The following is a 13,493-nucleotide window of genomic DNA, read 5'->3' on the forward strand; positions in this document are numbered from 1 at the left end:
TTATTTTTTGTAATAACCATACTTTCATAAACTAATAAATATAATAATAAACTTAAGAATTCAGTAGATGGATTTCAGCAATCAGACACAAATGAAGAGCAAATTAATGAACTAGAAGATAGATCTGAAGATAAATGAAGTATAAAAGACAAAGTGATAGAAAATGCAGAAAAGTACATTAAAGGCAGCAGATAGTATGAAAGGGTCTAATGTTTATGTAACTGAATCCCAAAAGGAGTGAAAAAAAAAAAAAAGTAGAACAGAAGTGAATTTGCAAAGCTAATTATTGAGAATTTTCTAAAACTGACAAAAGCTTTATAGCTACAGGCTCCAAGAGTCCTAAAAATACTATATATATATATATATATATTTGGGAAGTTCTACATAGAATGTCATATATATACAAACCTAGACACTCTATGTAGAACTTCTCAAACCCAAAGACCAAGGAGAAACATACCCAAAACAACTAGAGATAAAGGGTTATTTTCTAAAGAGTAAATAAGACTGAGAGCTTATTCTCAGCAGAATGAGTGGAAGCCAGAAGGAATGGAATGGTGTAACTACTGTCAAGCTAAAGTGATACCCCCCACACACACAATCTGCCCTTCAAAAAAAAGGGCAAAGGGTCAGGGATATAGCTCAGCAGCACAAGCGCCTGCCTGGCAAGCACAGGGTCCTGAGTTCAATTCCTGGTACAAAAAAAATAAAAAATAAGGGTGAAGCCAGGTGTGGTAGTGCATGCCTATAATCCCAGCACTCAGGAGGCTGAGGCAGGAGAACTGTTTGTGAGTTCAAGGCCATCCTGGGTTACATAGTAAGTCCAGGCCAGCCTGAACTACACAGCAAGACCCTGTCTCAAAAAAAGAAAAAAAAGGCGAGGGGGGGGGTGGTTCAAATAAGATCTATGGATTAGTAGGTTGTTTTGTTTTGTTTTGTTTTGTGGTGCTGAGGACTGAACACATGGGAGGCAAATGTTCTACCACAGAGCCTCACCCCAGTAGTTCTGAATTAAAAACAAGTTCCTAGCTGATAATTCTGCCAGGGTTATGGGAGTTGTCACCCCCAGTGGAAGGTGGATGAGAGGGATGGGGGAGCTCCGTATCATTTTTGCAACTGTTTTTTAAGTCAAAACTTACTACACACATATTAAAAAGGTGACATAAAGATAATGTCAGAATGGAAAGCATCATAAGGGTTGGGACTTTTCGCCCTTCTTGTTCACTGCTGCATTCCTCGTTTCTAGACTACTAAGCAAGTGTTTGTTGAATGAATGAATGGCTACCAACAATAGCATTTATAGGGCTGGGGATTCAGCTTAACGGCACAGCACCTGCCTGGCAAGCGTGAAGTCATGAGTTCAATTCCCAGTACCGGAAAAAAAAAACAAAAAAAAAAATAGCATTTATTTCATACTTACTAAATCTTAGGTGGAATACTTTACATTCATTACTTCATTTAATCCTGCCAAAAACTCATGCAATATGGAATTTTACATTTTATATAAGAGTTCCCCAGTTTGGAGGTGTGGCTAAGCAACCTGCCCGTGATCACAAACGGGTGAGTGTACGCCAAGTAAGACATGAAAGTGGGACATTTTTAACCCTCTACACCAGTGCTTTGATTGACATAACAATGCCTCCTTTCACATCCTACCCTTTCCCAGGTCCTGCTAGTCAGCTCTTAATTACCTACCCTTATTTAACTAACAGCCGCCATTTCACCTCATGCTCAATTCCCAGCGCACTGGGCCGCCTGACCTAAATGCCATTGTACAAGGTCTTATATTGTTCTTTAGTTGTTCATCAGTAAGCACTATTTCTTCCACCAGATTGCATCTCCTTACAAACGACTGCATCTTATATTCCCACTGACACAGACCACATTTGAAACTCTGTAACAATATTTAGCTGGGTGTGGTGGTGTACGCCTGTCATCCCAGCACTTGGGAGGCTGAGGCAGGGGGATCACTGCAAGTTCGAGGCCAGCCTGTGCTACAATGTGAGTTCAAGGCCAGCCTGAACTGCCTATCAAAACCTGTTTTAAAAAGACAAAAACAAACCCAATACTTAATATTTGCTAAAGGGATGAAGAAAACATTTAGTTGGAAAAAACATGCAAGAGATAGTGTGCCTGTATGTTCCCGTGATGGGGCCTGGATGGTTTAAAATTCTAAACATCAAACTTGACTGAGAAGTACACTACCTTGAGAAGGCGTTTCCTGCAGCAAACTTTCCATGGTCCTCTTTGCTTTCTGGTTGGCTGGTGGATGTTTAGGGCAATGTGGACACAGGGGTACATTCTCTTGGTGCCCCCCCCAGGGAGGCGGGGCGCATGGACTGCACGTCGGTGAAGTATGAGAGTGTGCAGATAAACAGCTTCGCCCACACATGTAAGCTGCTGCCTGTGTGGTGTAAATGTGCTGTCCCTGCGTGGAGCTGCCTGTGCAACATTCTCTCTTCGGGCTGTGGTTTCTCCATACATTCCAGCTGCTCCACGGCTGGAGCTGGGCTCCGCAAGCACAGATAAACAGCTTCCTGCCGCAGGCTGCCAGCGCGAGGAGCGATGACCTCAGCAGAGAAGGTCTGCTTTTCATTACCTCGTACACATCCCTGCACCGCGAGAGCGCAGAGCAGGACCCAGACAGCTGGGCGGACCTGGGGACTCGGCTCCCCCGTTACACCTTGACTGTTTCGTCTTAGGAGGCAGCAAAAAGGGGAAAGAGACAGGAAGTTGGCACATGCTATCGTGGAAGGGAAAAAGGCAGAAAAGCTTTGTCGGGCCATTCTCTGAATGATTTAAATGACGAGCAAAGCGGCCAGCATGAAACAGCCATTAGTCATGCAGGAAGTCATCAAGTGTTTCATCTCCAAAAAGAGTACACAAATGCAGGCTAGGCAGGAAGTACTGTAGAAAACAAGAGAGAGGGCCGCGGATGTAGCTCAGCGGCACGGCGCCGGCCTGGCAAGCATGAGGTCCTGAGTTCGACTCCTGACACCAAAAGAAAATAAGAGAGAATTTGAAGTCTTCAAGAGCTTCAACTCTAGAGAGGAAGAAGGGGAAGACAACCACTTTCTAAGAGCCCCACAAGTAAGGGAACCAAAGCTCTCAGAACACTGAAGCTAAGAGAGAACGTCACTAAAGGAAATGAATCGTGTATGGCCAGATACTTGATGCACGCCACTTCACTCAATTTGCATAAATCCTGTAAGGGAAGTATTACTGTCCCTAGTAGTGACTGAGACCTGGGAAAGTACTACTCAAGGACGTTAACAAAGACATTTATTGTTGCTCTTATCTAATGACAAGAAGATGAATTCAAGGCTGCCTCTACATCACCTAGGAAACAATGCTCTACACAAACTGCTCTCATGAGAGCCAGCAACCCTAGAACCTACCTGTCCTAAAATAAATGTACACACTTCTATCAGTTTTGGATGGGACAGTTTGCTCTGCGCTAGTTAGTGCGGAGTCTGATAGCTGAAAACAGGAATTCCAGATCTGTCTTCAGACAGGAAACTGATTGGCTCTGACCCCTCTTGAGCGGTCCCAGGAAACCCCGTGTGGTGGGGAGGCCCCTGGCTGAAAGATGCACCTGCTGCGGACCCGGGAGCTGGGAGACAAACATTTCAGCGCGTCGTAAGACCAGAGGGAAGCTTCGTGCAACTTTCATTTCACTTTTCTCAGGGAGGAACTTTTGCATGGCTGCCAAAATCCTAGCTGTCCTTCCTCCTTCCCCTCCGCCCCCTCTGCCCCGTACCAGTTCATTAAAGACCTTCTGGCTAAGGTGCCAGATTGTGTCATTCTTTCCTGCTCTTGCGCCAGGCCTGTGCCGCCAGCACCATGGATCTCCTGAAGTGCTGAGCAAATCGTGGAAGAAATTAAAAGCACAGAGGAATTTAAATGGTTCTGTTGTTGATGAAGTCAAGTTTCTTCCCTTCTGATGAGCTGTGTTACATTACTAATAGCACAACGGATTTGTTCTTTCAGATTCGCATCTGTCTACTTGATCACCAGAGGCGTGCTCAGGGAATTACGGGAATTACCGGAGTGGTGGTGGGGAGGACTATCAGGGCTTGGATCAAGTAAAAATCCTTTACATTATTTATACATAGAAATAAATCAAGTTATTTCCCTACAGGGAGATATTTTAGTGTGAAGAATTAAACCTAAGTTTTATATTAGCTAGTGCAAAAGCAGCTCCCATGAAAACAGGAATATTATTACTGGGTCTTACAAACTCTTTGGCCAAGGATGGTATTCGTTCACTTCCTCTCACTGGATGGTTTCACAACAGCTAAGTTTCACTAACTTGGAGCAAGGAGCGGAGGGGAAGCAGGGTCTTCCTTGACAGGGAGAAGCCAGGCCCAGTTATAGCTTCTCTACCCTCGGGCTCGGGCTTCTGAATGAAGCAGGGGGGCAGCGGGCTGTGACATTGCTTCCTCCGTGACCAGGTCCAGGGCTGCTGGATGGTCTCCTGTAAGCATAAGGTGCACGGAAGGGAGAAGCGAGATGCGAACAGGCAGTTCCCCCGACGCTCAAGGCTCCTCAATTTTTCAGTGTCAGAACAGATTTTGGTGACTCTTAATTCACTGCTGCGGCTCCCTGGGGTCCTCCAGCGATCACACACTTCTGCTTATATAAAAAAAGACCCACAATCCTCTATAGGTTTCACAAACGATAGCTTAACCGAAGCGTCTGGGCCAGTAACAGAGCGGATGGGTTGCTTTAACTGAAGGCAAAATCTATTCCTGGCAATTCTCTGAGTCTGTGAGAATCCAGATGCTGACAATGAGAAATGGCTAATTTTCTGTTACAATGTGTCAACTCCAGCTAAGAACTGAAAGATGGAAAAAAGGCAGGAGGGGGCTGGCTGCAGGGAGATGCACTGGCCCTTTTGAAGAAGACTGTAATAGGATTAGTCACCATTACTTCACCACCCCACATTCTGGCTCAATTTAACAACAATAAGTAGGCAAAGCATGGAGCAGAAGTGGCTCGGAGAAGCCTCCAGTCCGCCCCGCGCTCCCAGCTGTAAGCCGGAAGTCGGCAGAGCCCTGCTTTGTCAGATGTGTTCCTCCTTGCCCCAGTTCTCGGCTCCTCCGTTGTTATGGACAAAGAAGAACCCAAAACAACGTTACTTAAATGGAGGATACTTAGATGGAGGATAACGTTACTTAGATGGAGGATAGCCCTAAAAATATCTGCCAGCGTGAGAACCCAAAGGTTACGCCCTCATCGCTGTAGGTCAGTGGGCCATCCTTCATAGGGCTCAGTACGTTTAAAAAAGGAACAGTCTGTATTTTACAATCGTAGGTGTCTCCATTGGAGTTCTATTTTAAGCGAATTAGAAACATGCACTACTAGAATCTCCTTTTTTTCTCTAACAGTGAATTAACAAAGTTCACATTTCATGGATTTATCTAATGGAAACAATAAGGTTCTGATGCTGAAACCTTTTACTACTAGAATGTAACAAACAGTATGCGACTTCTAATTGAATTTGACCATTACTATGTCTCAGAATGAAATTAACTTTCCTTTTCTAAAAACTGACAAAGCTTTCCACCTCCATGTTTATATCCATGATAGATAAGGAATCATCTTATGACTGCTTTATTACTTTCACTTATCAAACGGGAGCAGGGCTGAGGAAGGCCAGCTACCTGTGAAGTGGCTCTCTAGGAACTCCACCTGCTGAGGGCTCTCCGTTCTGACTAGCAGCAATTCCACCGAACTATCTTTTCAGGATAAGGGCAGCAAGGTAATCACGGTGGGCAAAGAGGTGAGTCAGCCTGTGAGCTAGGTCACTGGTTCTCTGATAGAATGAGCCCTCAAATATCTCCAAGAGGCCTCTGGCCAGCCTGTAAATCACACTGTCCTGGTTGTTTTGTTATTTGACCTGTAATAGTCACTAGCTGTATAACCTGGCGAGTGTTACTTTTCTGTGCCTGAATTTCCAGATGTGTAAAATAAGGGTAATACTAATATCCCAGCTCACAGAGTTGTAAAGAATGAGATCATATTATATGCTTGGAACAGTGCCAGGCACACAGTGTTTATCACCTATCATTACGCTCATCATCATCACTTTGTGTGTGTGTGTATGTGCACGCACACACACATGTGCACACTCACTCACACTCGACTTTATGTATGAATTGCCTAGACTGGGCTTGAATTTGGGATCTTCCTGCCTCAGCCTCCCAGAGAGCTGGATTACAAGTGTACACCCAGCTCAGTTTGCTTGTTTACTAAAATGCTATTTCATGGGCTGGGAATGTAGCTCAGTGGTACAGCACTTGCTTAACATGTGTGAGGGCCTGGGTTCAATCCTCAGTGCTGAAAAAAAATCAAAAACACTTGGTCATATTAAGGCATGAGCTCTCCTGGCCCATGGTGCAGGGCTGCAGAGTGTCATTTTTTTCTGTACCAGTATGCGGAGGTCAAGCTCCTGAAGCCACAGGGTTGTAACTATCAATTTAGCCCGTAAGGAGTGGCTCACAATTCTGATAGGAATGCTCAGATTTCCACTTGTTTTTCTCTTCTCATTATTTTCCAATGTCTTAAAAAGCCACAGTTCTCGTTTTGTCCTCACCACAAGACCCTGCTCACTCTCTGCTGTGGTCTCTAAGTCGAAGCTCCTCGGCCTCGTTTTCTTCCCCACATTTCTGCTGGGGGCTGACCCGCAGCTGACTCGGTGTAGCCTTTGGGCAGCGACTCTAAATCTGAATCCCTTCTCCCGCCCGGTGGAGGGACAGGGCTTAGGTGCGGTGATGCACAGCGCAAAGGAGAGTCCCCGGGGTCTAGTGTCCTCCTGTCCGGAGTGTCTGGAGGAATATGATCCCCAGAGCCCACAGCTCCCAGGCACACTCGGTACCACTGGGACAGCCGGTCTCACTTTCACCTAGATTTGCTGGAACAATCGCGACCTTGTTTGAAAACACGAACAAACAAGGGCTGACGGCCCAGGTGAGAGGGCGGCAGCCCCTCAGAAGACAGTCAGCAGAAAAGCCTCCAAAGACAATGCCTGAGGGTACTTCTGTCATTGTGCTGGGTAAGTCACCCATCACCGAATGCATGAGGAGGTGTGAACTCCAAACTGCGGCAAGTGGACAATCAACATATTTTTTTAAAATCACTTTTCCTGCAATCTAGAGACAGCTCCAAGTGTTTCCCACAGAAGGCTGATGCTAAGCATTTAAATGGCAATGGACCAGGTCACCAGACAAGGTTAAGTAACGAGCTTACAGAGTGTAGTTGGCAGGGAGGGAAAATCTGCGAATGTAGACGGTGAGACCTCCACATGGGCTCCGGGCAGGCCTCCAATGTTAGGCAGTGAAGGGACTTGAGAGGGAGCAGCAGACTACAACACTAGGGACAACGCCTGATTTCTGACTCTGTTTTTGTTTGAGGCAGGGTCTCGCTATGCAGTTCAGGTTGGCCTTGAGCTCACTTTATAGCTCAGGCTGGTCTCGAACTCGAGACAATCCTCCTGCCTCAGCCTCCCAAGTGCTAGAATTACAGGCATGCACCACCACGCCTGGCTGATTCCTGGCTCTGACACTTCCTAGCTCCTGAACTTGAAAAAGCTCTTTGCTCAGTTTCCTCATCAGTAATAGAGATAATTATAGGACTTACATATCAAAGAACTGCCGTGAATGGGATGTAGTATGAGTTTAATAAAAAGTGCCTGCGGTACTTTCAATTATTCTATTATTAGCATTTAAGGCTTTATTCAACCCATTTCATGGATAAGGCAACTGAGGCCCAGATTTCAAAAACTGGCCCAAAGTTAAAGAGTGAGGACTTTTAAGAACTAAGAGCTCATCTTCCTCTTCTTCTCACTTCATCATGCTTCTCCTATGAATCTATATAAATGGCAGGCCAGGAAGAGGAGGATTTTCACCAGATAAATCAAAGTCACAATCAGTACAATCAGAAGCTTCTATCATGCAGGCCTCCTTGTCAACCAAATACCATTTCTACTACTTTCCCATTCTGTCATACAGCTGTACCTTTCAAATCTTTGTAAAAAGTGTTTTTTTGGAGCTTTGATGCTGGTTCAAGTTTCCATTCTCAAAATCCCTTACCTTGGGCCAATCTGATACTTACTTAGGGTTATAGACACATCAGGTATGTGCCACTCACATACATTACGTGATTTTATTTTCCTGGGAATGAGAAAGAGCTCATTTGGCAACTAGATTTCTATCAGTGCTGTGAAAAATCATAGGTTTTTTTGCCAACAGTGTATCATGGAGGAGAAGCTATCTACACTCAATGGCCCTCTCAACAGTTACAAGCCTCCAAGAGTTCTCCAGAGTTCAGCACCAGTTACATGAACTGCTGGGTTTGCTTTTGGAGCACTAGACACATGGTGTACAGCTTCTCAGAGGGCAGAATATAGACTTTAACCAAAAATCAACAATAAAGGGAAAATGAAGCAAATATTCCTTACAACAATATTAAGAATAAGACGAGGTGGTATGCGACAGATTAAAATACAGATACAGCTACAGATTCAAGAAACATCTACCTAAAATATATTACACGCTAAACATCCTGCCAAGTACTGCAACAACAAAGATGAAGAAGAAATGACGCCTACAACCGAGGAGATAGTATAACCCGAAGAGACTTACAATGGGGGGGGGGGTGAGATGAAAACAAGCCTGGAAGAAGCACTGCCCCTAGTAGAGTCTGTTTCTTTCGACCAGGAGCCCTCAGGGCGCTGGGACCAATTAGCGGCCTAGAAACTTGAGCCCCCGGCTTGTCAGTTCTGTAAAAGCCAAGAAAGTGATCCAGTGTCAGACTTCACTCCCCGCCCACTTCACTTGCTTCAGTCCCCACCGCGCGGACAGGTACAACTCCTGTCCAAGGCAGGGAGAAGGGACCGGCTGTCCTCCAGAAAGCTTGTTTTCCCTGAGAATTAAAAATCCCAATCCATAAACCAGAAACCTGGATTTTAATGACAAGGACTCTAGCTCGACAACAGAAGCGCGAGGGCGGAGAGCGAAGTATTCCTCTCACAGCAATCCAAGCTGAGGCCATTAGAGTAGCTGTCTCATCTCCAAAGAGCCTCTGGAGACTAGCTGGGGGGAGATCTATGTTCAAGGAAGAGAGACTTTAGTTCATGACTCATCTTAAAAGGAACCCTATGGGGCTGGGGATTTAGCTCAGCGGCAAAGCACCTACCTGGCAAGCAGAAGGTCGTGAGTTCGGTTCCCGGTACCGGAGAAAAACCAAAAAACCAAAAAAAAAAAGGAACCCTGTGACAGGCTACTTTTCTTAGAATGTTCCCAATAAACCAGAAAAAAGGGAAAGAGAATTCAAGTATGTAATGGTATATTGGTAATAAAAATAATGCTTTCAGCCAAGCACGGCAGCACATGCCTGTAATCTCAGCACTCTGGGAGGCTGTGACAAGAAGGTTGCGAGTTCAAGCCCAGTCTGGGCAACTCAGCGACTGTCTCAAAACAAAAAATAAAAAGGGCTGGGGATGTAGGCCAGTGTAAAGACCCTGGATTCAAGCCCCAGTACCACAAAAAGTAAAAAATAAAATAATAGTAACTGGGGGCTGGGGATTTAGCTCAGTGGTACAGCGCCTGCCTGGCAAGCGCAAGGACATGAGTTCGATTCCCGCTAGTGGAAAAAAAAAAACAAAAAGAAAAAAGAAAAAAAGTAATAATGATAATGGTTTCATGATTTCATGAAGATAAAAGTGCTTGAAGGGGTTGTCTCATTTAGCCTAACACAGTTCTGTGAGATTGTAAAAGTAGTAACATTTTTGACTTTTATATACCCCAGGTATACTTGAACTTTCAAAAACATAATCTAAGCACTGGCACGCCAGTGCACACCTATAATCTCAGTCTTTGGGAAGTTGAAGCAGGAAGATCCTCAATTTGAGGATAGTGTGTGAATTTAGCAAGATTCTGTCTCAAAAGTAAAATAAAAAAGAGCTAGAGGAGTATCTCGGAGGTTGCTTAGCATACACAAGGCCCCGGGCACAATTGCAGCACTGCTATGATGTAACAGCAACCCAAGATAGTCATTAGAAATATTCTTAAATCATTCAGTAATTAGTACAACATCCTATAGCAAGAAAACTGCAATAGAACATCATCCTACACTCCATGAGAAAAGCCAGCCATGTAAAACAGACTAAACAATCGCCAACTGAAGGAAAATAGAGTGAGTACTCTGAGTAAAGGAGAAAGTTAAAAATTACAATCAGGCAGAGCATGGTGGCACATACCTGTAATCCCAGCACTTGGGAGGCTGAGGCAGGAGGATTGCTGTGAATTCCAGGCCAGCCTGGGCCCTAAAGTGAATTCAAGGCCAGCCTGAACTACATAGCAAGATCCTGTCTCAGAACAAACAAATATACATATATAAAATGGGGACATATATATAAATCGGGACAGATCTAGCCAATGAAACAGCAGTTGTTAAGGTCCCATAGACAAATGTCACTGGGTTCAACTAGCTGCGCCAAAGGCGTGTTTCACACATGCTGGAGCGTTCATTGCTACTTCGGGATCATTGTGCCACGAGAGTCTTCCTGTAGCCCCACTCCCTTCACCAGAGTGCCCCGCACTTACTATTCTGTGAAGAACCTGGCAATGCCATACTGGCTGATGTCCTCCCTGTTCTCCAGCAGCTGGTACACGGCGTCCTCCATGTACGTGAGCACATGGCGCTGAGCTGCAGACAAAAGCAAGCAAGGGAGACAGATTAACGAGCAAGGCGCCTGGGATGTAGCTCCGCGGTACAGCGCCTGCCTGGCAAACTCGAGGCCCTGAGTTCAATTCCTGGTGCCAAGAAAAAAAGATCAGAACGCAAGGCCCCGTCCCAGCAGAAGGCCATGGAAGTCGCTGAAGGCATCAGCTATGCCCTTGTGAGTGGCCCGGGACAGGCAGACAACCCTGCCGGCCCTGACTGAGCCCCGACATTGTGACCGGAACGCAGACGATGCGGGACCGCCACGCAGCCTGCTGTCGGGGCAGCACCTCTCAGTCCTTCGTTTCAGGGTGGACTGGGTCCCTGAGCGGCTTCGGAGACACACCTGGGAGCTCTTGCTTTCTGCCTCCCACCAGTCTCTCGCGTGCCGTGCGTCCGGAAGTGCACTCGGGGCATGGACAGTCTAACCATGAACAAGTTTCCGTTCCTTCACCTAGAAGGTCACTGAAAAAGCTTTGAGAACCATGAAAATTCCAGGACCCTTGTCTTTGTAAGTTATTAACCTCGACAAATAACACGAGCATGGAGGCCAGGTGTGCGGTTACACCTGTAATCCCAGCACTCAGGCAGCTGAGGCAAGAAGATCACTGAGAGTTTGAAGCCAGCCTGGGCTACATAGCTGAGATCCTGTCTCAAAAAACAAAAACAGACAAACATTTAAACCAAAACAAACAAACAAGGGCGGGGGATACAGCTCAGTGGCACAGTGCCTGCCTGGCAAGGGCAAGGTCCTGAGTTTGATTCCCAGTACAAAACAAAACAAAACAAAAACAAAAAACCAAGAGCACGGAATCTGGATGGCTTGATTTATCAGACATCATGTTTTTGGTGCTTGTGGTAACTAAGAAAGGTGTGAATTAATCACGGGATTGTGACAGAATTTATTTGAGCTGGGTTTGACACATGCTCTGTTTTCCACAGTTTAATCTTGGATTGTCAGTCTATACCTATTTTCTCCTTTACCTGCATGCAAAGCAGTACAATTCAACTTTACTCCTCTAAGTATGGCCCATGAGCTCCTCGCTGGGAATCACATGGGGTGCCCTATTAAAACACAGCCTTGGAGGCCGGGATGGGGCTCAGGGCCAAACTCTTGCTTAGTACAGTACATGAGGCCCCGGGTTTGAGCGTCGGCAACACACACACACACACATTCCTGGTCTGGCCATCTCAGACTTCAGTGATCTTAAATTTCTAACTAGAGCCCCAATAAGTTTTAATAAGTACCCTTGGCGCTTTTCATGTACGCTGAAGCTTATGATTCACTGGTTAAGAGCTTGGACTTTGGAATGCAAGGAGACCCCAGTTCAACTCTCAGCCCTACCATTTCCTGGTATGTGACCTTAAGGCAAATTCTCCCCAACTCTATTTCTTCTTTATGAATCTGGGTAATGACCCCACCCTGACTACTGTGTAGGACTATAAGAATTAAATCAAATAATGCACCTAAAACACCACAGAGCCTGGTACACGGCACAGGCTTGATAAATTTTCTTAAAAGCTTATCAAAGCCGGACGTGGTGGCACAAGCCTGTAATCCCAGCACTCAGGAGGCTGAGGCAGGAGGTTTATTGTGAGTTGGAGACCGGCCTGGGCTACAAAGTGAGCTCAAGGCCAGCCTGAACTACATAGTGACATCCTGTCTCAACCAAGGCAAAAAAAAGAGCTTATCAGAGAAGCCAGGTGTGGTGACACACACCTGTAATTCCAGCAGGAGGCTGAGGCAGGAGGATCGCTATGAGTTCCAGGCCAGCCTAGGATAGAGTTCAAGGGCAGCCTGAGCTATATACCAAGACCCTGTCTCAAGTTTCCCAACTAAAAAAACTATCAGCAGTGTGCAGTAGTACACACCTATAAAAGCACAGGTACTGGGCCAGGGATATAGCTCAGTGGTGCAGAGCCTGCCTGGCAAGTGTGAGGTCCTGAGTTCAATTCCTGGTACCAGGAAAAAAAAAAAAAAGTACAGGTACCCAGCAAGCAAAGGAAGGCCTGAAAGTTTAAGACCCTGTCTCAGGGGGAAAAAAACCCTGTCAGAAAGGGTTCTTGGGGTTCCTCCTCTTCTCGGAATTCTATCTTTAGATGTGACAATGAAAACCTGGAACACTTTGCATAAAAGCTTCTAATTCATGTTCTCATTTACCATCCAAAAATTCAGAAAAATACTTTCTTCTGGAGTGGTGAGGCCAAAAACCCAAGAGCCAAAATAACCCACCAAAAAGCAATTCCGTGAAGGCAATGCGTGCCTTTTTTTAGTTTGATACCTCAGGAAAATATGGAGCCATTACCGGAATTTCAGAAGAGTGGATACTTACAGAATGCTGGGTATTTAGAAGAATAGCTACTTAGAGAAAACTATTCCTGAATTCCTCGCTGACTGAAGTTCATAAAACAAATAAATTAATCTGCCAAACTGAGCTCAAGTGAGTCTTCAGTTTGACAGCATGGACTTGGGTGACAGAGGGTCTGAAGTCCAGGAGAGTGACATGTTTCTATTCCATGACAGGCTCTATCCTCGAGGGCGTCCCCAAATGACACTACAAACCCTCGCCGCCCACCCCAAGACGTGAAAACACAACAGTGCTTCAACCAACACAGCTCACTCAAGTGGAAAACTATTTAAGAAACGTCCCAAACTGGGAGCGGGTATAGCTTCGTGGTAGGGGGTGTACGCTTCATGGCTGCAAGGCCCTGGGTTCCGTGCCCCGGAAAAGAAAGACAGGGCCAAAAGCACAGAATACACGCCTATT

At 45.6% G+C, this 13,493-nt stretch overlaps 1 protein-coding gene across 6 annotated transcripts in view; it reads right to left on the minus strand.

The window, feature by feature from the left end:
• The window catches only part of LOC102029188 (chromosome unknown open reading frame, human C11orf49), a 173,188-nt gene that overhangs the window by 111,513 nt on the left and 48,182 nt on the right, over positions 1-13,493 (minus strand). For 3 of the 6 annotated variants that reach the window (XM_005384001.2, XM_013513934.1, XM_005384000.2), the window contains one exon: positions 10,608-10,710. The exons of the other annotated variants lie outside the window; for them this stretch is intronic. In XM_005384001.2, the coding sequence (XP_005384058.1) occupies positions 10,608-10,710 (103 nt within the window). The remainder of the gene's footprint in view (positions 1-10,607; positions 10,711-13,493) is intronic. 6 annotated transcript variants of the gene reach the window in all.

This window comes from Chinchilla lanigera, unplaced genomic scaffold (genome assembly GCF_000276665.1).
Source record: "Chinchilla lanigera isolate Chin_1 unplaced genomic scaffold, ChiLan1.0 scaffold00021, whole genome shotgun sequence".
Taxonomy (NCBI): domain Eukaryota; kingdom Metazoa; phylum Chordata; class Mammalia; order Rodentia; family Chinchillidae; genus Chinchilla; species Chinchilla lanigera.